This window comes from Podarcis pityusensis (assembly GCF_964106645.2).
Source record: "Podarcis pityusensis genome assembly, chromosome: 1".
NCBI lineage: Eukaryota > Metazoa > Chordata > Lepidosauria > Squamata > Lacertidae > Podarcis > Podarcis pityusensis.
Window position 1 is genome coordinate 9333322 of NC_138028.1, and position 20848 is coordinate 9354169.

Sequence of the window (20848 nt, forward strand, 5' to 3'; positions counted from 1 at the left end):
AGCCATGAAGCTCATTGGGTGAACTTGGGCCAGTCACCATCTCTTAGCCTGACCTACCTCACAAAGTTGTTGTGAGGATCAAATGGGGAGGAGAACCATGTACCCCACCCTAAGCCTCTTGGAGGAGAAAGGTGGCATATAAGTACAATAAATCATAAAATAAATGGTTGACAGCGGGTGATTGATGGGTGAGTAGACCTGCTCACCTGCCAAAGTGCCCCATATAGGGTGGGGGACATCTGATCCAGCCCCCAGCCCAGCCTAAAGCCTTCCTTTGCATTTGGCCACACATGTTCGCGAGGGCAAGACTTTTTCCAATCTCTTCCTCCTGTTGCTTCAGTTCAATTCAACACAGAGAAGCAAGAACCCCCATTACTGCTTACCTTGGGCAGGGCGAGTCAGTAGCAAGCTCATTCCTGCAACGTGCTCTATGCAGGGTTTCCTTCGCGCTTGACCTGGAAGCTGTAGTTAGTTCAAAATGCTGCAGCGCGATTGCTGGCAGGAGTGGGGCCTTGTCGGCATACGACACCTGCGCTCAGAGATCTGCACTGATTGCTGATTTGCTACTGGACCAGGTTCAATAGAGCTTCCTGGTTCTGTTTGCAAAACCCAGACGTATTGCTGATTTTTTGAAATTTCCCCCAATGGTAATTTCGCCATTGGAATTGGAAATACGGCAACCCTAGGTTCAAGGTGCTACGATTAGTTTATAAAGCCCTTAGCAACTTGTAACCAGTGTACCTACGAGATCGCCTTACCTCACATGTGCCCAAATGACCTATTCGATCAGCAGACCTGGCCCTACTACAGGTGCCCCATAATACCTGCATTTTTAAGAACCCCATCATTTAGTGTAGCAGCGCCTGCACTTTAGAACCCCCTGCCTCTTGCGATCAAGCAGGCACCTTCACTGTAATCTTTTTGGTGTCTGTAAGAACCTTTTTGTTCCGACAAGTCTACCCAGATGCTTAGGAAGTCAAGGTACCGTATTTTTTGCTCTATAAGACTCACTTTTCCCCTCCTAAAAAGTAAGGGGAAATGTGTGTGCGTCTTATGGAGCGAATGCAGGCTGCACAGCTATCCCAGAAGCCAGAACAGCAAGAGGGATTGCTGCTTTCACTGCGCAGCGATCCCTCTTGCTGTTCTGGCTTCTGAGATTCAGAATATTTTTTTTCTTGTTTTCCTCCTCCAAAAACTAGGTGCATCTTGTGGTCTGGTGCGTCTTATAGAGCGAAAAATACGTGTAATTTGAATCTGTTTCAGTATTTTAACTTTTGTGTGTTTTTATGCAGGGTTGTAATTTTTCTTCTTCTTGGTTTTATTGTTTTATCCCTTTGCAAACCACTTTGAGGTTTTATACAACCAAGCAATACCGGTATATAAATTTTATGAAACAAAGAAAATAAGGGTGGGGGCGGATGCACACACAAATGTGTGTGTTTGTGCTTTTTGTGGACTTTGCAGGGGAGAGGTTGAACTTCCATTCCAAGGGGCAGAAGGATCAGATTTTAAAGGCCTGTGAGAATAATTAAAAAAGAGTTGTTGCCTAGTACTGAAATGACGTTTTAAAAGTTCCAAGTCAAACAAAGTCACACGCAGCTGGGACAATAATAAACAGCTCAACGTTTAGAAATGCAGAACTTGGCCAGCTGTATCAGAAAGCTCTTCATTTCACAAGGCACCACTCGTTTCTAAAAGTTGTCGGATGTGGCTATGGCCACGGGGCAGGCACCTTTAAATGAGGATTAAGACAAATTAGTGAATGACAGGTCTATCTGGGGTACAGTGGTACCACGGGTTAAATACTTAATTTGTTCCGGAGGTCCGTTCTTAACCTGAAACTGTTCTTAACCTGAAGCACCACTTTAGTTAATGGGGCGTCCCGCTGCCGCTGCGCCACCGGTGCATGATTTATGCTCTTATCCTGAAGCAAAGTTCTTAACCCGAGGTACTATTTCTAGGTTAGCGGAGTCTGTAACCTGAAGCTTATGTAACCTGAAGCATATGTAACCCGAGGTACCACTGTATTTATTTCACTTCACTTTCATATATAGTCATACCTTGGTTTTTGAACGGAATTCATTCCAGAAGTCCGTTTGACTTCCAAAAATGTTTAAAAACCAAGGGGCGGCTTCTGATTGGCTGCAGGAGCTTCCTGCACTCAATCGGAAGCTGCGGAAGCCGCATCAGACATTCAACTTCCCAAAAAAGTTTGCAAACTGGAACATTCACTTCCGGGTTTGCGGCATTCGGGAGCCAAAACATTTGAGTCACAAGGTGTTCGAGAACCAAGGTACACTGTATTAGATTTAATAGTTGCTTGTCGCTCAAAGGTCTCCAAGCAACTTACAGCAAAAAGAAAAAAGAAAAGAGAAATACAATATATAAATATTTGTCCCTATTGAACCCCAAACTAACCAAAAGAGTTTCAGTGGGGACAAATGTAAGGTTCTGCACTTAGATAGGAAGAACCAGATGCACAAATATAAGATGGGGCACACCAGGTTTTTTGTTGGGGACGCGACAGTCTGTTAATGAATTCCAAGAATGTTATACTAGGAGATTCCAGCAAGTATTCAAGACAGGCTGGCATTTAGGAACATACCAAGCCAGGTCACGGATCCTCAAGCTCAATAATGACAGAGAGGAGTTCTCCAGAGTTTTAGACAGGTATCTTTCTACCTGAAGATGCTGGGGGAATGAACCTGCGAGACCTTCTGTGTGAGGAGCAGATGTTCTGTCTCTGAACTACGAACTCTCCCCTTGGAACAACAGCCAGTTGTGTTGTTGTGTTGCTTGTGCACAGTGCCCTTCCTTTAAAAATTAACTGCAGCGAGGCAAAGGTTAGGTTGCATGCCGTGACTTGTCAGCTGTCTCCGTTAAGTGATGTGAGTGCTTCTGGTGACCTATTGCCAGCATCATGTGAGCAGATTGCATAAACTGCTTTCAACTTGTTGTTTCCTGTGTCTGGGGGGCTTTGAACAGTGTGTGATAGTCAACAGCAGGACTCTCCTTTTTTGCATGCTTGTTCCATCCCTGCCACTGTTTTTTCCTGTTAGTGACCGCCTGTCACTATGAAATGAGTAAATTAGCGTTTCTGAAGTTGGGGTACATTTTTCTCGTGCTAAGCTGGCAGAATTTGTAGCCTGTGTGGACAGTTGCTGTCCATCTAGAGGCGTTGTTTAGATTTGGGGGCAAGAGAGGAGCGGGGAAAATTCCCAGCCAGGTTTTAATTGGATATATTTAATATTCATATTTACTATACCATTTATATGCAACATACCTTAGGTTCAACACCCAGAGTCTCCAGGTAGGACTGGGAAGGACTCTCTGTCTGAAGGTGTGGATAGCCTGATGGATTGTTGATCTGACTCTGGCCACCATAGGAGCTGTGATACCACTTTAAACACTCAAGGCTCCCCCCACAAAGGATTCTGGGAGCTGTAGTTTGCTAAGGGGGTGGAGAGTTCTTAAAGGTAAAGGGACCCCTGACCATTAGGTCCAGTCGTGACCGGCTCTGGGGTTGCGGCGCTCATCTCGCTTTACTGGCCGATGGAGCCGGCGTACAGGTTCCGGGTCATGTGGCCAGCATGACTAAGCCGCTTCTGGTGAATCAGAGCAGTGCACAGAAACGCCGTTTACCTTCCCGCCGGAGCGGTACCTATTTATCCACTTGCACTTTGATGTGCTTTTGAACTGCTAGGTCGGCAGGAGCAGGGACCGAGCAACGGGAGCTCACCCCGTCGCGGGGATTCGAACCACCAACCTTCTGACCGGCAAGTCCTAGGCTCTGTGGTTTTAACCCACAGCGCCACCTGCGTCCCTTGGAGAGTTCTTAGGAAACCTGTATTTCCCTCTGAATGACCTGAATGAACCTCACACATATTCATTTGCACGGTTCTCAGTTATGAAAAAGTCTATCTGAGTTCCACTTATATACACAGAGCTAAGGCCCATGGCCAGTGGCAGAGCATCTGCGTTGCAAAAAGAACGTCCCAAATTCAATCTCCAGGTAGGTCTAAGAGAGACTTGAAACCCTGGAGAGCTGCTACCAGCCGCTGTAGCTGATACTAAGCTGGTCGGACCAGTGGTCTTGACATGCTGTAAGGGACTATAGAGAAAGGAAGCGATTGACAGCCTGAAGCAGCGGTTGTTGGGGAGAAATATCGAGCCGTAAGAGCCAAGCCCAGTTGTCTTCCATTTGAGGCTGATTTGGATAGGTGCATGAATGCAGTCACTTTGGGCTTCAAGTTGACTGTGAAATTTGAATGCCTGGGCAAAATTCGCACCAGGCACTTTCCCCTTAACTTCTGCCCCGCCCCCACTGACTGCATTTCCTGCCCGGGGTTCTCCTGACCTTTTGCCCTCCCCGGATGAGTAATTATCTTGCATAAGCAATGCCTTTTCGTCAAGAAGTTCTACTAACCTGAAAGATGAATTAAAGAAGTGTGAACTTTGCACACAGATAAGAGCCAGGAAAAGTGAGTGAGTCACTGACTGCCATTAGCCTGCATTGTCAACCCCACTTCCAGACATCCCCTTAAAAAGGGCAGGGCCTGCGAAACAAGCCAGCAACCTACGATTTGGAGTTTTCTAAGGTAAACAGGAGAGGTAGCCTAAAGAACTTTCAGAATGGACCCCGGGAGGGTCTGGCACTTTCATTGCATTGGAGAGTGCTATTGTTCCCCACCTCTCCTCCCCCTGCACACCCCCTAAACCTGTTCCGGGTTTGCGCCAACTTCTTTGGAGCAGATTTGGCAAGGTGGGTGCATGAAAGGGCGAGGAGGGATCCTGCTGTGCTATCAGTAACCCTTGGGCTAACACGACTATTTATCAGTAACATTTACACACCGCAGGAGTGTGAAAAAACCTCCTCAAAGCGGTTTACAAAAAAGATAAAGCAATAAAATTGTCAATATAAAATGAACCGCAATAATTTAAAACTTTCAAAGAGTCAAACAACTGGAGAATCGCAGCACCTGTTGTGGCTGCAGAGACCAGTAATGCTTTCTGCAATCCTTTCCTTGCATTAGCAGCAATGAAGTGACCTCTCTGGGATGCAAGCCTGGGCAGTGTGTTTGGAGGTCCTGGGCTGCCCAAACGACAAGACCCCTCTCTCGGCCTCACTGATGTGGGCCAAAGGACAGCAGAGCGATATGTTTGGCCACAGCTTGGCTGCAGGAGTTGCCAAAAGGAGGCGTACAAGGCGCCACCCAACCGCCTTAGGGACTCTACTCCAAATTTGTGTAGGGTTTACTCCTTAGCCTTTTCTTTCCTGAAGATGTCCTGCAAGGCAGTGGGTGTGAATTCTTCCTCAGCATTTACTCCCGAAGTATATGAGTATAAGCACAAGGCAGGTTTAGGATCAGAGTTTTCCTTCTCCTAGATGGGCTCCTTTCCCAGTTGGACGAGCCCCATCAGACCCTCACTTCCCTCTATGGCATTTGCGGAAACCGCCCTCTTGACTTTTGCACCCAGTATTGGTCTTGTCCGCTCAATCCGCTGGAGCCTGTTTTCACATGTAGGGGAAGCCCTTAATTCACTCAGGGGTTGAGATCTATCAGCCACTCTCACCTCTGGTTTAGCCGGCCAGTCGAATCCATTCCCAGGATGTGGCCACTTTCACGTGGTGACAGCTTCTAGAAGCCATAGGTGAGAGCTGAGGGCAGGGTAGGAACCAAAGATGGATACACTACCCCAGAAGGAGCATGATGTGTCCCTCACCAGAGGTACCAACCCCCCCATATATACACGCACATTTCATATACTGTCGTACCTCTGGATGTGAACGGGATCTGTTCCGGAGCCCCGTTCGCATCCTGAAGCGAACGCAACCAGCGTCTGCGTGTGTGCGGGTCGTGATCGCCGCTTCTGCGCATGCGCGTGACGTCATTTTGAGCGCATGTGTGAGCAGCAAAACCCAGAAGTAACGCATTCCGTTACTTCCGGGTCGCCATGGAGCGCAACCCGAAAATGCTCAACCCAAAGCTACTTCAACCCGAGGTATGACTGTAAATAAATTCTGCTTCAAAAGATGTGTAGGTCTTTATGTCACTGCTACAGATGTCTAAGGAGAATGAAGCTTAGACTAACTCCATTTTTAAAGAGAGGTTGCTTTTCATTCTTAATGCCAGTGGCTTTGATGATGGATATGTGGTGCTTGCTGTGATTATGTTTTCTTGGACCTTAGGGCTGTGATACCGTGAGCTGAACACAGTATCTGTTGTCCAAAGTTTCTGGTGCATATGAGGTTTTGTTGTTATGGCTGCAACAGCTGATGAATAAATCCGCATCTAACCCGAAGCCACAATGCCACTGGCTGTGATTCAGCCAAATCATATGAATTCAAAGAAAAATGGGCTCTGCTAGTAGCTGGACTTTGGATTAGAAGCCTCAAATGTGCTCCAAATAAGACAGGAGCAGGTCGTATATTGTTGTTGTTGTTGTTTAGTCGTTTAGTCATGTCCGACTCTTCGTGACCCCATGGACCAGAGCACGCCAGGCACTCCTGTCTTCCACTGCCTCCCGCAGTTTGGTCAGACTCATGTTTATGGCTTCGAGAACACTGTCCAACCATCTCGTCCTCTGTCATCCCCTTCTCCTTGTGCCCTCAATCTTTCCCAACATCAGGGTCTTTTCCAGGGAGTCTTCTCTTCTCATGAGGTGGCCAAAGTATTGGAGCCTCAGCTTCAGGATCTGTCCTTCCAGTGAGCACTCAGGGCTGATTTCCTTAAGAATGGATGCGTTTGATCTTCTTGCAGTCCATGGGACTCTCAAGAGTCTCCTCCAGCACCATAATTCAAAAGCATCAATTCTTCGGCGATCAGCCTTCTTTATGGTCCAGTTCTCACTTCCATACATCACTACTGGGAAAACCATAGCTTTAACTATACGGACCTTTGTTGGCAAGGTGATGTCTCTGCTTTTTAAAGGTCGTATATTACCAACAAGCTTTTAGAATGCAGTGATTGAGAGGCTTTTAAATACTTCCTGGGCTGACAGTCAGTTAGTCCAGCCTATGCTGATTTACTTGGCAGCAAGCCCCTTTGAAATTGGTGGGACTTACTTTTGAGTGGACATGTCTAGGAATGCACGGTAAAGTCTGAGCTACAGTTCCTGCCATGAGCACACTAGGTAACTTTAGGCAAGCTGCAGTCTCCTTGCTTCAGCTTCCCTCTTCCTATATAGGGATAATTACTGACTTAGCTTGCAAGGCTGTTGTAAGGTTTACTGCGAGAGAATGTCCGTAAAGTCCTTTAGATGTGGGCATTTTACAAATAAGGATGATCTTATTGCAAAAGGTAAGTGGTAATAGCCATTCCAACGAGAGCAACTGTGTGTTCATGAAACTGTTGTTTCTCTAAACACACTCCCGTTTTGTAGCATGAACTAAAGTTGTTTCCATTTTCTTCCCATTGATTGGCTCTGCTGGGCTAAAAGTGTGCACAAGTAAATGGTTTTGTCTGTGGAAGGCAGTGATTCCCCAAATTAGAAGCATCTGCCCTGTGGGTGCTCTTGGAGGCCCCATGCACTATGATGGCTCTATGCTCTGCTTCCACATTTGGATGCAGCAATGCTTCTGACTACCAGCTGCTGGAAACCACAGGAGGCGAAAGGGATCTTGTGCCTGATTCCCAATTTGCTGGTATCCCACAGGCCACTGTGAGAATAGGATGCTGGACTAGATGAGTCACTGGCAAGATCCAGCAGGCTCTTTTTATGTTTCTATATCCCTCTCCATATATGGGCATTGATGTCATCTCAAGGGAGGATCCTGGATCCCAGAAGCATCAATATTGGCCAGAAAGCACAGTATATTTATATCTATAATCATTAATTTAAACTCCACCTTTTTCCCTGACAGGGGAAAGAGAAGGGAGGGGGAGAATCTGAGCACACAAGTGAAGCCTACCCCACCCCCACCCCCGTTTTAATCCAGGAAAAAACAACTTTGTGTGTCTTTTGAGTTTCCAAAGTTTGGAAAACACTGGTGTAAGGTGTCCCATTAGCAGTACAAGAAGAGCACTTTGGGTAAAAAAAAGAAAAGAAAAAAGAAGAAGAGCACTTTGTGTTATGGTAAATGAAAGATTAAGATCTGAACAAAGAAGCATTTCGGATTCATGGTGTGAAATAGGGAACGGCTGTGCTTTCCAGTAAAGTTCAAAGGGTGGGGGCTTCCTTCTATTTAGGCCAGGGGTAGGCAGCCTAAGGCCCGGGGGCCGGATGTGGCTCAATTGCCTTCTCAATCCGGCCCGCAGACAGTCTGGGAATCGGTGTGTTTTTCCATGAGTAGAATGTGTGCTTTTATTTAAAATGCACCTCTGCGTTATTTGTGGGGCATAGGAATTTGTTCCTATTTTTTTCCAAAATATAGTCCAGCCCACCACATGGTCTGATGGACGGTGGACCGGTCCACAGCTGAAAAAGATTGCTGACCCCTGATTTAGGCCCTGTTCATCTCTTTATACCCTTTTTGTGACATGCTGAGGCTTTCCAAGCCTGTGGCAAGCAAGTTCATCTGCACATGAATAGCTAAGGATTTGAATTTGGTTGCCTTTGAGCAGCTGTGTTCATGCTAGCTCAGATGGCAGAGATTTGAGCCACATTTTCTCCTTCCCCCAACTGAGAAAATGCAGCATAGCTAAGTTCCCTTTGGCATCACTCCCCAACACTGAAGCCACATTATGCTACCCACCCATCCTGCCTTTCAAGAATCCAAAGAACTGTAATTTACCCATCCCAAGGCTAAAATTCAGGTCCTGTATACCTGAAGGAGCGCCTCCACCCCCATCGTTCAGCCTGGACACTGAGGTCCAGCGCCAAGGGCCTTCTGGCGGTTCCCTCATTGTGAGAAGTGAGGTTACAGGGAACCAGACAGAGGGCCTTCTCGGTAGTGGCGCCCTCCCTTCAGATGTGAAGGAAATAAGCAGCTATCTTATCTTTAAAAGACATCTGAAGGCAGCCCTGTTTAGGGAAGTTTTTAATATTTAATGCTGTATTGTTTTTAACACTTGATTGGAAGCCGCCCAGAGTGGCTGGGGAAACACAGCCAGATGGGCGGGGTATAAATAATTATTAAAAATCCCAGCACCCTTCCCTGAATTCTTTGGGCAAAATAATGTGTTTTTGAGGTGTGCACGCAGCAATATTTCAGGAAGGGTTACAATACGATACAATAATCTTTACTGTCATTGTCCCATACAGAACAAGGAAAATGAAAATCTACATCAGACATTCAGAAAGTAACCAAGAGGTTGTGGGTCTTTTGATCTCCTTCAAGTCTCTGTAAGGGAGCTGTAGTTTATGCTCGGAGGGGATGGAGATTTGAGAGATGGAGGATATTTATGGGTGTTTGATCGCAGCAGGGCAAGGGAAAGAGGACAATCGTGTAAGGTCAGGTTTTATTGAGTAGGTAGCTTTTTCTGCATTGAGAAGGAGGTTCTGGGGAGCCAACCCTGTTGGTGCTGAGAGGAAGAAGGGGTGTGTATCTTGCTTGTCAGTGCTTGGAAAGTTTTTTCAGTGGGTGGAGTGCTCTTTGCCCTCTGTGTCCACAAACGAAGCGCCTCTCAAGTGTAGACATGCTTTCAAGTTCTGTTCCAGAAAACCGCAGGCTGCTTTGGCATCTTATCAGCGTTTCCTCAGTGAAATGTAAAGCAGACAAGCTTCCTTCAAAGACAGCTTGCCCACAAACAGTCAACTTTCCTCTGTAATGTGCTGATGCAGAAAGAGTATTTAGCATGTCCCCAGGCGGACTCTTATGTTCATGTAGGGGAATTGTGAGGCCCTTGAGGTCTGTCCAGTGCCTCACACAGACTGAATGTGCAATACCTAACACATGTTCCAGCATCCTCTGAGCAGGGACACTGTGGCAGGTGGGCAGAGACTATTTATTTCCACATCTTGGGGTGAGAATGATTGCTTAGCTAAACTGGGGTTAAGCAAAACTGGAAGACAAAGCTTCCCAACTTTTTGCAGAGAACTTCTTATTTCCCAGCTTCTTTGGAGAAGAGGTAAGTATGTGTGAGCCCAGGGAAGCTAGTCTCACCCGTTACAACAAACCAATCTTCTCCAACCTGCTCTCTGGATCTTGATCAGAGCTGTACTCAAAAACATCTGAAGGGCAACAAGATGGGGGAAATTACCTGAAAAATGGTGCCTGGTTTTTTTCTCTCAGGATGTTTTGGACATGTTGGTTCTATGCACATTTTGCCCTGTTACAGTGGCAAAAGAAATTCTTACACTACACTTTGTGTGTAACTCAGTGCTTGCTTTCTCCAGCAGAGAGGTTATTTGCAAGTAGGCAGCATGGGCATAGGCTGGATTTACGTGGCGGGGGGGCAGGACAGTGGGGTTGCCAGTTGTGTTGCTAGAATGTGCCACAAGTGACTTCATTGAGCATTTCAATTTAAATATTCTGATTATTTCTACTATTAGTTAAGTATTTTTTATATATTGCCCTCCCCTGGCTACACTCATGGTAAACAGTATAACATGATCATGTGTACAGCAGACTAATGGGTTGAGAACGACCATCAATCAGTGGAAAAGCCTATGCTTTGAATTTAAAGGCTTTCCCCACATTGCCCACGACCTTCCAAACTAGGATTTCCCAAAGCTGGGTCTCCAGCTGTTTTGGGACTACAACACCTATCATCCCTGGTCCTGCTAGCTAGGGAGGATGGGAGTTGTAGTCCAACAGCAGCTGGAGATCCAAGTTTGGGAAACCCTGTATGAACTTAATATACCTCTTCCTCCCTGAACTTAAAAGCCCAAACGCTACACAGGACAGCTGCCAACACTGCCCTGCGCTTTCTGAGTCGGCAAGGCGACCCTGTGAGGCAGCCTCTCTCCCTCTCTCTCTCTCTCTCTCTCTCTCAAATTTGGTTCCCCAGATCCTGGTGGACTACAACTCCCATCATCCCTAGCAACTAAGACCAGCGGCCGGGGGTGACGGGAGTCGTAGTCCAGCAACGACACTTGAGGGTGCCCCCAGTTTGAAGCCGTGAGGGGGGGGGGAAGGAAAGCGCGCGCAGGAGACAGCGGCGTCGGCCTTCCGTCCCGCCCCTCACACAGCGCTACACGTGAAGCGCGGCGGCTCGGCCCACCCACTCGAGCGCGGCGGTTGGCTGGGCCGCGCTAGGCCGCGAGGAGGGGGCCGGGCCGCCTAGGCCTCTCCTGACTGGCGCAGGCGGCGCTCGTGACGGGAAGGCGGAGGCCCGGACCCGCCTCGTCCCCGCCCGCCTCGCCCGCCTTCCCTGCGACTCCTCTTTCGCGTCTGTGCCGACGCCGCTGACTAACCTTCGCCGGCCTCCCCTCAGCCGGGTCGCCTCCTCTGTGTTGCTGCCGCGGCGCGTGAGGCTTCCGCCCGAGCCCGCTTTCGGAGGAGAGAGAGGCCTGCCTTCTCCCCCCCGGGAAGAGCCCCCCGGCCTGCGGAAGAAGCTCCGTCCGGGCAGGCAAGCTGGCTTCCGACGACGACGACGACGGCGCCGCTGCTGCCGCCATGCAGCCCTGCGCCACGACGGGCGGCTCCAGCGACAAGAAAAGGTGCGGGTCTGGGCGGCACCGCTCGCCTCCTTCCCACGCCCCCCGCTCCTGGCTTCGGGAAGAGGGCCGGCCCGCCTTTGCTTGCTTGCTTACCCCGATATCTTTAGTATTATTCGTATTGTTTTGTGCCCCCGGAAGCTGAGCGCGCCCGCGGAGTGGATGGTGGAAGGACAAAAATCCCCTTCCCTCTCTTTCTCTCTTGCTTTCCCGCCAGCCTTTCTCCTCCTGTTCTCCCTCCAAGCCAGGCCATTGGAGAAATAATAATAATAGTAATAATATGCTTTCTTCCCACGTCCAAATTCTCTTTTCTTCTCTCCCGGCCCCGCCGCCGTCTAAATCTGGTTTCTCCTGTTCAAGGTTTCGGATCCCTCTTTATTATCGTTATCTCTTCTTTTTTCTACCTAGCTGGGCTTCAGAGAAGATGCTTTGCCATTTTGCAAAAGCGAGGAGGGGGCGTTTTGGGACGCTCCTTCCATCAGGGTGTTTTTTTTCTTCTTTTTGGCATCCTTCCTCCAGGGCCCTCTCATCATTTACCTTTTCCATCTATTATTATTATTATTATTATTATTATTATTATTATTATTATTATTATATAACGTAGCAAATCTAGCAGAGAAAAAGTGTGTGAGAGAGAGAATAGAGTTACTCCCTACTCCTTTATGTCCTTTCTGTGTGTGTGTTCTTGGCAGCGCCCCTTCTTTTCTCCCCCCCCCCTTTGTTCTTATCTTAATCCACCCCCCTGCCTCTTTTCTCATTCCTCCTGCTTCCCCATCCTTTCTTCTCCCTGGAGGGTGTTTCACTCTTTCTCCTCTTCTTCTTTCTCTCTTTCCCTTCTCTCTCCCTCCCCCCCTCTTCCAAAGTGTCCACGTCGCCATTTTGTTGGAGGGGTGGGGGGTGAGAGGGTTTTTGGGGGGAATAAAACGAGAATCCAGGATATAGAAAAGTGGAGGGTGCCCTTGACTTGTTAATCAGCTCAACTTTTCTTACAAGATGAATTTTATCTTCGCTGCCTCCCCAGGGTAGACCCCCAATATTTTGAAATTGTTGCTTTAGGCTGAATGAAAAACCTGGCTAGTTTGAAATGAGGAGACTGCAAGCATTGTGGTTGAGATGAGCAGTGTGAGTCCAGTCTCTGATTTCGTAGGCACACACAGACAGGCGAGTTATGTTAATGCGTCTTTGAGTGTTTGTAGATGGATATTAGATGGAGATGAGTCTGCCAGGGCCTGGCTGTGATTTAGAAAAAGAATGGTGCTTTGCTGTGGAGCTTTCCAAGTTCTCTGTAACCAAACCATATGGGGAAAAGTCAGTTTGAGGAAGATCTAAAATCACTGTTGGTAAGTGGATGGAAATTCCGTGCCTTTATGTGTCTGGAAAGTGAGAGGAAAGTAATGTTTTAAAAGGCGGCTCCGTGTCCTGAGACAGAACAGAAAAGTAATGTTTCTTAAGTTCATTATGTTTTCAGAAGAACAGAAATGTCTCCAGTGAAAGAGACAAACTGTTCTTTTGTATGCTGCAAAAATAATGACAATGTGCAGAGACTAAAGCATACAATTCAAATGTTCAAAAATTGTTGGAATTGTGTTTCCATTGTCTTTCAAGGACAAATGCTATGACTTTTTTCTTTTTGGTCATTTAGGGAGCATCCTGTAACAAGATCCACTGGGATGAGTGGGTTAGGATCCAGTGGACCTCTGGCTATGCTGAGAGGTTCCTGGTGTAGCCAGCTATGTTGGCTTAACTCCCTCACCCTCTGGTCAGCTGGAGGTATGTCCTTATCTCCCCCATCAAGCCTGGTGGATCTTAAGCTGGTGTAAGCTCAGAAAGAGGAGTATTCTGGGGATGTGATTGGGCCAGAACCAACGGGGTGGGGGGGACATAGACTGGATCCTAAACCCATTCAGCCTGGTCAGATGACAGACATAAATTAAGCTAGCAAAAAGGGTGGGTTAACTCAAACACTACTTTAAAAGTCTGCTTTTCTTCTGCCAGGCTCAGTCACAGTAGTCGCCCCACCACTGAATGCAGTTTGGAGTATCTTTATGCCAGCTTATTGTATATAGGATTGCTCCCTTAGTCTGTTGCAGGTATAACTTAGTTTTAATTCTAAATGTTGTATTACTTGCCTAACCCTTGAGATGGAACTCGCTGAAAAGTTTAAATAACATTTACAAAATTCTCAGGGTATCCTGGAAATCGCTCTTGTTTTCTGTAAATGTTAATAAAAGAGGATACAAGCACCCTTATATCAAGGGTATCATCAGATTAACTTTTTTGACCTGTGATCAAATATTTTATACCAATAATTAGTTTCTGAATCAGGGATGGGCAAACCGGCCCCAGCCAGCGTGGTGAATGGTCAGGGATGGTGGGAGTTGTCAGAAAGTGCACGTTGGCTACCCCTGTTCTAGATGGTACTTCCAAAGTCTTTCTCCTGTGTTCTGTAACTCCTGGTGTTGTAGTTGCTCTCTATTTGCATCAGGTTCTCTCATCTATTGCTTCAGACTACAAGAGGCAGACTTGTTCTTCTCTGTAGTGGGGATGAGTCACTGAGAATGGAGGACGCTGAGAAAGAGAAACTGCAGCTCTTTCTTTTGGCAAGGGTAGCAGAGGTTATTCTAAACACCAGAATTACCCATATATTTCCCTTAATTGCTGGTTCCCGTGGCATGTTCAGAACGAGTTGGATCTTCCTTTGGTAATTACCTTGGATTTCCAAGTGATAAGATCCTGTAGTAATTTGCAGACGTGTAGTAAGGTTTGCCATTAGATATTTGTGGAGATTGGGTGGTCATTTTTTAATTATTTTTAAATTCGACACCAATCCTTTTTCTGGTGGATTAAGTTTCTTAATCTCCCATTGGCAGAAGGCAGTGTTTGTTTACATTGATAGCAATGCCATTTTTGCAATTTGAGACGGATAAATGAGTTCAAGCTGTAACATTTCTCGCTGTTTAAATGGTGTTACTGGGACTGGATGAAACACTCACTACACCGTAATACCTTCAGATCTTGGAGAAGCGTAATCTCCCTAAAATTGACCAGTGGCTAAGAAGAGGGTGGGATGTCATGGTTGTGAACAGAATTATATGCCAGAAAGGATGTGGGAAGAGAACTAACAATTCAGACTTCTCAACAAAATTGGTGGCTTTTATTATGGTTTGGAATAAAAACATTGATTATACGACAACAATAGATATTCTTGGCATGATATAACTGGACTATATTTGTTTTAAAACAGAATGTTTGATACGATATACAACCAGATGAAAATATGCCTTTTTAAACTTTAACTATGAGTTTGACCAAACTGTGGGAGGCAGTGGAAGACAGGAATGCCTGGTGTGCTCTGGTCCATGGGGTCATGAAGAGTCGGACACGACTAAACGACAACAAACTTTAACTGTAAATATTTATGGATACATGTGCACATTTAGTTTGTATACTAGATAAGAGTGTAAATTGTATAGGTATAACTATTAGGAAGCAAAGTTTGTTTGTGTTCACGAGGATATACAGCTAATGTGCTGATCCTGTGCAAAGATTGAATTGCTTGTCTCTGATGTGTTCAAAAATACATTGTTTTAATGTCTTCATGGGATGGTCTGATATGAAATTGCCTTGCTGACTGTGGCCAGAAAGGTGATTGTGGGAAGACCACAATTTTAATGCCTGAAGGAGATCTCCTGGTGTCCACAAAGTTCCCTGGTTTAGAGGAAACAGTAGACGCATTGCAGCTCCTATCTTTAGAGAGCAGCCTTGTGTGTTGAAATCTGGTGCTACACATTCCTCTCCTGGGTCTTGGTGTGAACATTCAGTTTGTAATTAAAGAGGGTAGGTGAGCACTGTTTGCTCTTCTGTAAAGGGCTGTAGTTATTTATGCTGGTGTGGAGAGTTCTACAAACAAACAACCCACCACATACAAAGGAAGGTAACTACAGATTATCTGAGAGGAAACTCTGGATTGTTTTGTAAGGTTCACAGGCATCAGTTATGTTCTCTGGAAATGCCTTTCCCCAACAATAAACTTATTTACACAAATGTAGTATGAAACCTGCAGCCCCTCTGGATCTTGCTTGGAAGCCACATAAATGATTTCTTCATGTAAATTTCGTTGGTGTTTAAAAGGTTTCCTCATGCCCGACACACTTCTAAATGCTGTATGTTCTATAGGTGAAGGTAAAGGGACCCCTGACCGTTAAGTCCAGACATGGATGACTCTGGGGTTGCGGTGCTCATCTCGCTTTATTGGCCGAGGGAGCCAGCGTACAGTTTCCGGGTCATGTGGCCAGCATGACTAAGCTGCTTCTGGCAAACCAGAGCAGCGAACAGAAACGCCGTTTACCTTCCTGCCGGAGCGGTACCTACCGTATTTTTCGCTCGATAACACGCACCTGACCATAACACGCACATAGTTTTTAGAGGAGGAAAACAAGAAAAAAAAATTCTGAATGAAACAGTGGATGTATCATTTTTGTCCTTCATGCTGTGGCCACAGACGTGATTTGACGGTGAGTTTGGGGTAGCCCAATGCAAAGATCCTGAGGATCCATGTGGATCTGTGCTTTGTAACCACGTTTTTGCACCATTGCAGCCCCAGGCAACAGTGAATGCGTGATTTTTTTGGTGCAGGCTGTAGCCATGGATATGCTATGTGATCTGATGTTGAATTTGGGGTGACCCTATGCAAAGATCCCGAGGATCCATGTGGATCCGTGCTTTGTAACCACGTTTTTGCACCATTGCAGCCCTGTTTTTGCATCAGATCATTGCTATGTGATCTGATGGTGAATTTGGGGTGACCCAATGCAAAGATCCTGAGGATCCATGTGGATCCGGGCTTTGTAACCACGTTTTTGCAGCATTGCAGCCCTGTTTTTGCATCAGATCATTGCTATGTGATCTGATGGTGAATTTGGGGTGACCCAATGCAAAGATCCTGAGGATCCATGTGGATCCATGCTTTGTAACCACGTTTTAAGTGGGGAGGGAAGGAAAAACATAGAAAGGACAAGGAGCACCGAGAGGGCTGTGCGGAGAAGCAGCTGGCTAAGAATGCAGGAGAGGGGTTTTACCTGAGGGAGGAAAGGAAGGCAAAAGTTCCCCCCACACACCGACCCAAGCTAGCCAGCTCTCTCTCTTTCTCTCTCTCTCTCCCCCCCCCACCTGCATGTTGCAGCACCAGAGCATGGAGAGGAATTAGAAGGAAGGACGCTCTGCTTTCCCCTCTGCTTGCCTGGAGGGGAGGGGTTTTCTCTGCTCTTTGTTCCGTTTGAACAAACACAGTAACAAACAGAAGCGGGTGGGCAGTAAGACCCTGAGGCAGAATGCAGGAAAGCAGCAGCTTCCTCTTTTCAAGGCTTCCCTTCTCTGGACGATTGATATTTGCCTGATTTTTGCTTTCACTCGCGCCTGTCGGCTCCAGGGACCACACATTCACTCAATAACACGCACAGACATTTCCCCTTACTTTTTAGGAGAAAAAATCCGCGTGTTATAGAGGGAAAAATACGGTATTTATCTACTTGCACTTTGATGTGCTTTCAAACTGCTAGGTTGGCAGGAGCAGGGACCGAGCAACGGGAGCTCACCCCGTTGCGGGGATTCGAACTGCTGACCTTCTGATCGGCAAGCCTTAGGCTCTGTGGTTTAACCTACAGCACCGCCCGCGTCCCTTCTATAGAGCTGGGCAAATAGCTGTTACTTTATTCTGATACTCCTTTTTTTAGCACACATCAGGACTTTCGACTCCAGGTTATTAGTGCTGGAGTGGGATGAAAGTATATGATACAGGAGATTCAGATGTCCTTACGAATAGCTATGGGCTCCCCAGAATGGAACTCCTGTGCAAGAGGGTTTTATCCCCTTTCTCCAGTCTCTTAACCCAGGGGGTGGGGGGAAGCAGTTTGAGGGGACATATGGACAAAGTGATTTGATCAAGGAAACAACATAGGAGGAAGGGTTCTACTCCCTCCCACTAGTGCCCCAATCTCCCCCCCCCCCCCAGCTGCTTCTTATTTCAAAAAGGAAAGCTGCTCGGAACTGGTCATAGGTTTCCCATGTTCTGCCCCATAGGCATCTCTTTGACTAGGATTGTTTGGCAAAGATATGAACACAATAGCATTTGTATTGAAGCCTAGGTGCAACTGTACTTGCTTCAGGGGTCTGATTACCTTTGCCACATCAATGCAGCTTTGAACCAGCTTTTTGCTTTCTTTGCTATCGTCTTTTGGGGGCTAGCGAATATGAGAAGTCTAAAGGGGGAAGCTGCAAACGGGAGTGTCTGACAACATTGGTTAAGCAGGGAATGATGATACTGTTGCGTTCAAAACATTTGCGGGCTTGCTGCCAAAGGCTCGTCCTTGTTTGCAGTAGCCTCCTGCCCTCTGTGGCTTCCTTCCTCAGAATTCAGGAAGCATCCAGTGGGCGAGAAGGAAAAGGCACTGGTTTCCTTGCAACCCCAGAGATGGAACTAGCTTCTGGCTTGATACTTAGCTGGGCACATGTTCTTCCTGAGGCGTTCTCCTGTTCTTGTCCTAAGAACATTAGAACTGCCTTGCTGGATTAGACCAATGTTCTGTTTCCAGTGACCAGCCCAGGGGTAGGCAACCTAAGGCCTGGGGGCTGGATGCAGCCCAATCGCCTTCTCAACCCGGCGTGCGGACAGTCCGGGAATCAGCGTGTTTTTACATGAGTAGAATGTGTCCTTTTATTAAAAACGCATCTCTGGGTTATTTGTGGGGCATAAGAATTCATTCAATTTTTTATTTTATTTTTTCAAAATATAGTCCGGCCCACCACATGGTCTGAGGGATGGTGGACCGGCCCACGGCTGAAAAAGTTTGCTGACCCCTGGACCAGCCAGATAAGAGGGCTACACCTTGCTTTGAAAATCTACTTGTGTTAAGAGGCTAACTCTGAAAAGAATTAGTACTTCTTGGATTCAGAATCAGCTGAAAATGAAGTCTGTTTTGTGCACAGATTTAAGGGGTTGGCCTTAATCCTGAATAAAGGCTAGGGGGCGAGGCTTTCCGCAGGGAAGGGTTGTGGGAGAGGAGTGTGTAATCGTAAGGGTTGCTTCAGATTTGTAACTTGCTGTTATTGAAAAGTTAGTATCACTTCTGTACTGGAAATAATTGATTTGCATTAAAAGAAAACGGAGGTTAAGAGTGTGCAGCTCTCCTGCTCAGAATGGTCAAGGGGTTTTCCAGCTTGAAGATGAGCTTTAATGATAAGGTTGTTAAATAGCCCTGTCTTTTAGAATGGACATGGGATATGAAGAGTTGTTGTGGAATTTATCTTTTGGGCATCTGGGTAGCTAACTCTGATAGAAAGAGGCTTTTGTGGCATCATTGATGCCTGCTCTACATTAAGTATTTAAAATCCATTAGAATTGCAGGTTTTAATTACCAGTATGACTTTTGTAAATTATAAATCAACAAAGACAGTACTGTTCTCAATACCCGATATGAGACTAGATATTTACTGTACATAAAGTGGAGTGGCTTCTTTGAAACACACTGTCCCCATCTGTTCTCCAGTATCTTAGAACAGTGTATACTCTAATCACCTATCAGATTTCCAGTTTCATATTCTGGAGCACAAGAGCTGAATTTTTTTTGGGGGGGGGGTGGTGGTTCTTTTTGCTTATTGGCAAACACTTTTTGCTGATGTTTAATTTTACTGTTTGCTATTATATTCTAATGGATTATTGAATATTGCTTTATTTGATATAAGTTATTCATTTTAGAGTTATTGTGATTTTTTAATATTGGATTGTTACTATTAATTTTTGATGTTTTATTATGCTTTTATATGTTTTGGAAGCCACCCAGAGTGGCTGGGGGGGTAGTAATAATAATAATAATGACAATAATAATAATAATAATAATAATTTGGAAGCCACCCAGAGTGGCTGGGGGGGGGGGGGAATAAATAAATAAATAAATAAATAAATAAATAAATAAATAAAATGGATAGCATAAACATTCAATAATAAATAATGGATAGCATTCTTTTCATCCCTGCTTTAGTTTGAAAAATAAGCTGCTTGATGCCAGTTGTGGATTTGTGCCAAGTATGCCAGCGATCCAAAGAACTACTTTAGGCCTGCCCAAGGGTGTGGGCATATGTTTTTGAATTTGAACAATGGACAACACCATATAACAAACTATCTTGAAAAGCCCTCACAATTTCAGATGCATTTTTCTGTGTTTGTGGATGGACAAGCAGGCAGCCTGGCTGCTGTTTGAAAGGATGGATCCTTCAGTGCATGGAATTAATTTTGTGGTTGTTTGGAACTTGTAATGTGCACACACACACACAATGGTGAGATATGGTGAGGAGAAGGTGTCATTATGAAATCATAATTTTCTGTGCTTGAGAAACAGTAACATATGACAACTTACTTAAGAATAAACTGGCTAATAATCAAACTGATGGAGCATAGTTCCTAAATGCTAGTCCAGCCTTTCAGATTAGTCTACAAATGTTACTTGGCCTCCCTACCCAAGTTAGCCGTGGCAACTAGTTTCTTGATAATTTGTGTTCTGATGTTTGTGTACATTGAAGGTACCAGTTTTGATTACCACATGGTTACTGTTTTTAAAATTTAAATGGACCTCTTGAAGGTAGATAGCAATTTGAACAACTACAGTACTGTTCAAATAATGTTGCAGACGTGAGGCTAGAGCTGTGAAAGAGATCTATTGTAGAAAGGCTTTGGTTCTGGAAGAAGAGCATACAGTGGTACCTTGGGATGTGAACGGGATCCGTTCCGGAGCCCCGTTCACTTCCCAAAGCGAACGTAACCCGTGTCTGCGCATGCGCAGGTCACGTTTCGGCACTTCTGCGCATGCGCGTGGCGTCATTTTGACGGTCTGCACATGTGTGCCCGGCGAAACCTGGAAGTAACGCGCTCCGTTACTTCTGGGTCGCCGCTGAGCGCAACCCGAATTTGCCTAACCCAAAGCGTATTCAACCTGAGGTATGACTGTATTCGCGACATGTGGCTTTGGCGTCACTATAGTCCCAGCCTTTGATAAATGAAGTACGCAGTTAGTTTAGATGTGGAGAAGATTCTGGCTTAACTTTAATGTTTGCATTGCGAATTTGTGTGAGTTTTTTCTTTCATGATAATAGTTTTATGCAGTTAAATGTGACGCATTTGTTGGCTGCTGAAGGGAATGTTGATATCTAGTAGATCTGCCTTGATAATTTAGGAGAGAAGTTTTGGTGATTTATTTTTTTCTTCCCAAGGAAGTTTCAAATTAGGTTATGGTAGAGTTGCAGAAAGCCGCTTAGA

The 20848-nt window shown here is 45.9% G+C and overlaps 1 protein-coding gene across 2 annotated transcripts in view; it reads left to right on the forward strand.

Annotated features, from left to right (window-relative positions):
- The first annotated feature begins 11205 nt into the window (after positions 1 to 11205).
- The window catches only part of HIF1A (hypoxia inducible factor 1 subunit alpha), a 39891-nt gene continuing 30248 nt past the window's right edge, over positions 11206 to 20848 (forward strand). The window contains exon 1 of one of the 2 annotated variants that reach the window (XM_081021319.1): positions 11206 to 11544. In XM_081021319.1, the coding sequence (XP_080877445.1) occupies positions 11501 to 11544 (44 nt within the window). In that variant the 5' untranslated portion in view covers positions 11206 to 11500. The remainder of the gene's footprint in view (positions 11545 to 20848) is intronic. The other variant, XM_081021318.1, reaches the window with a different exon arrangement.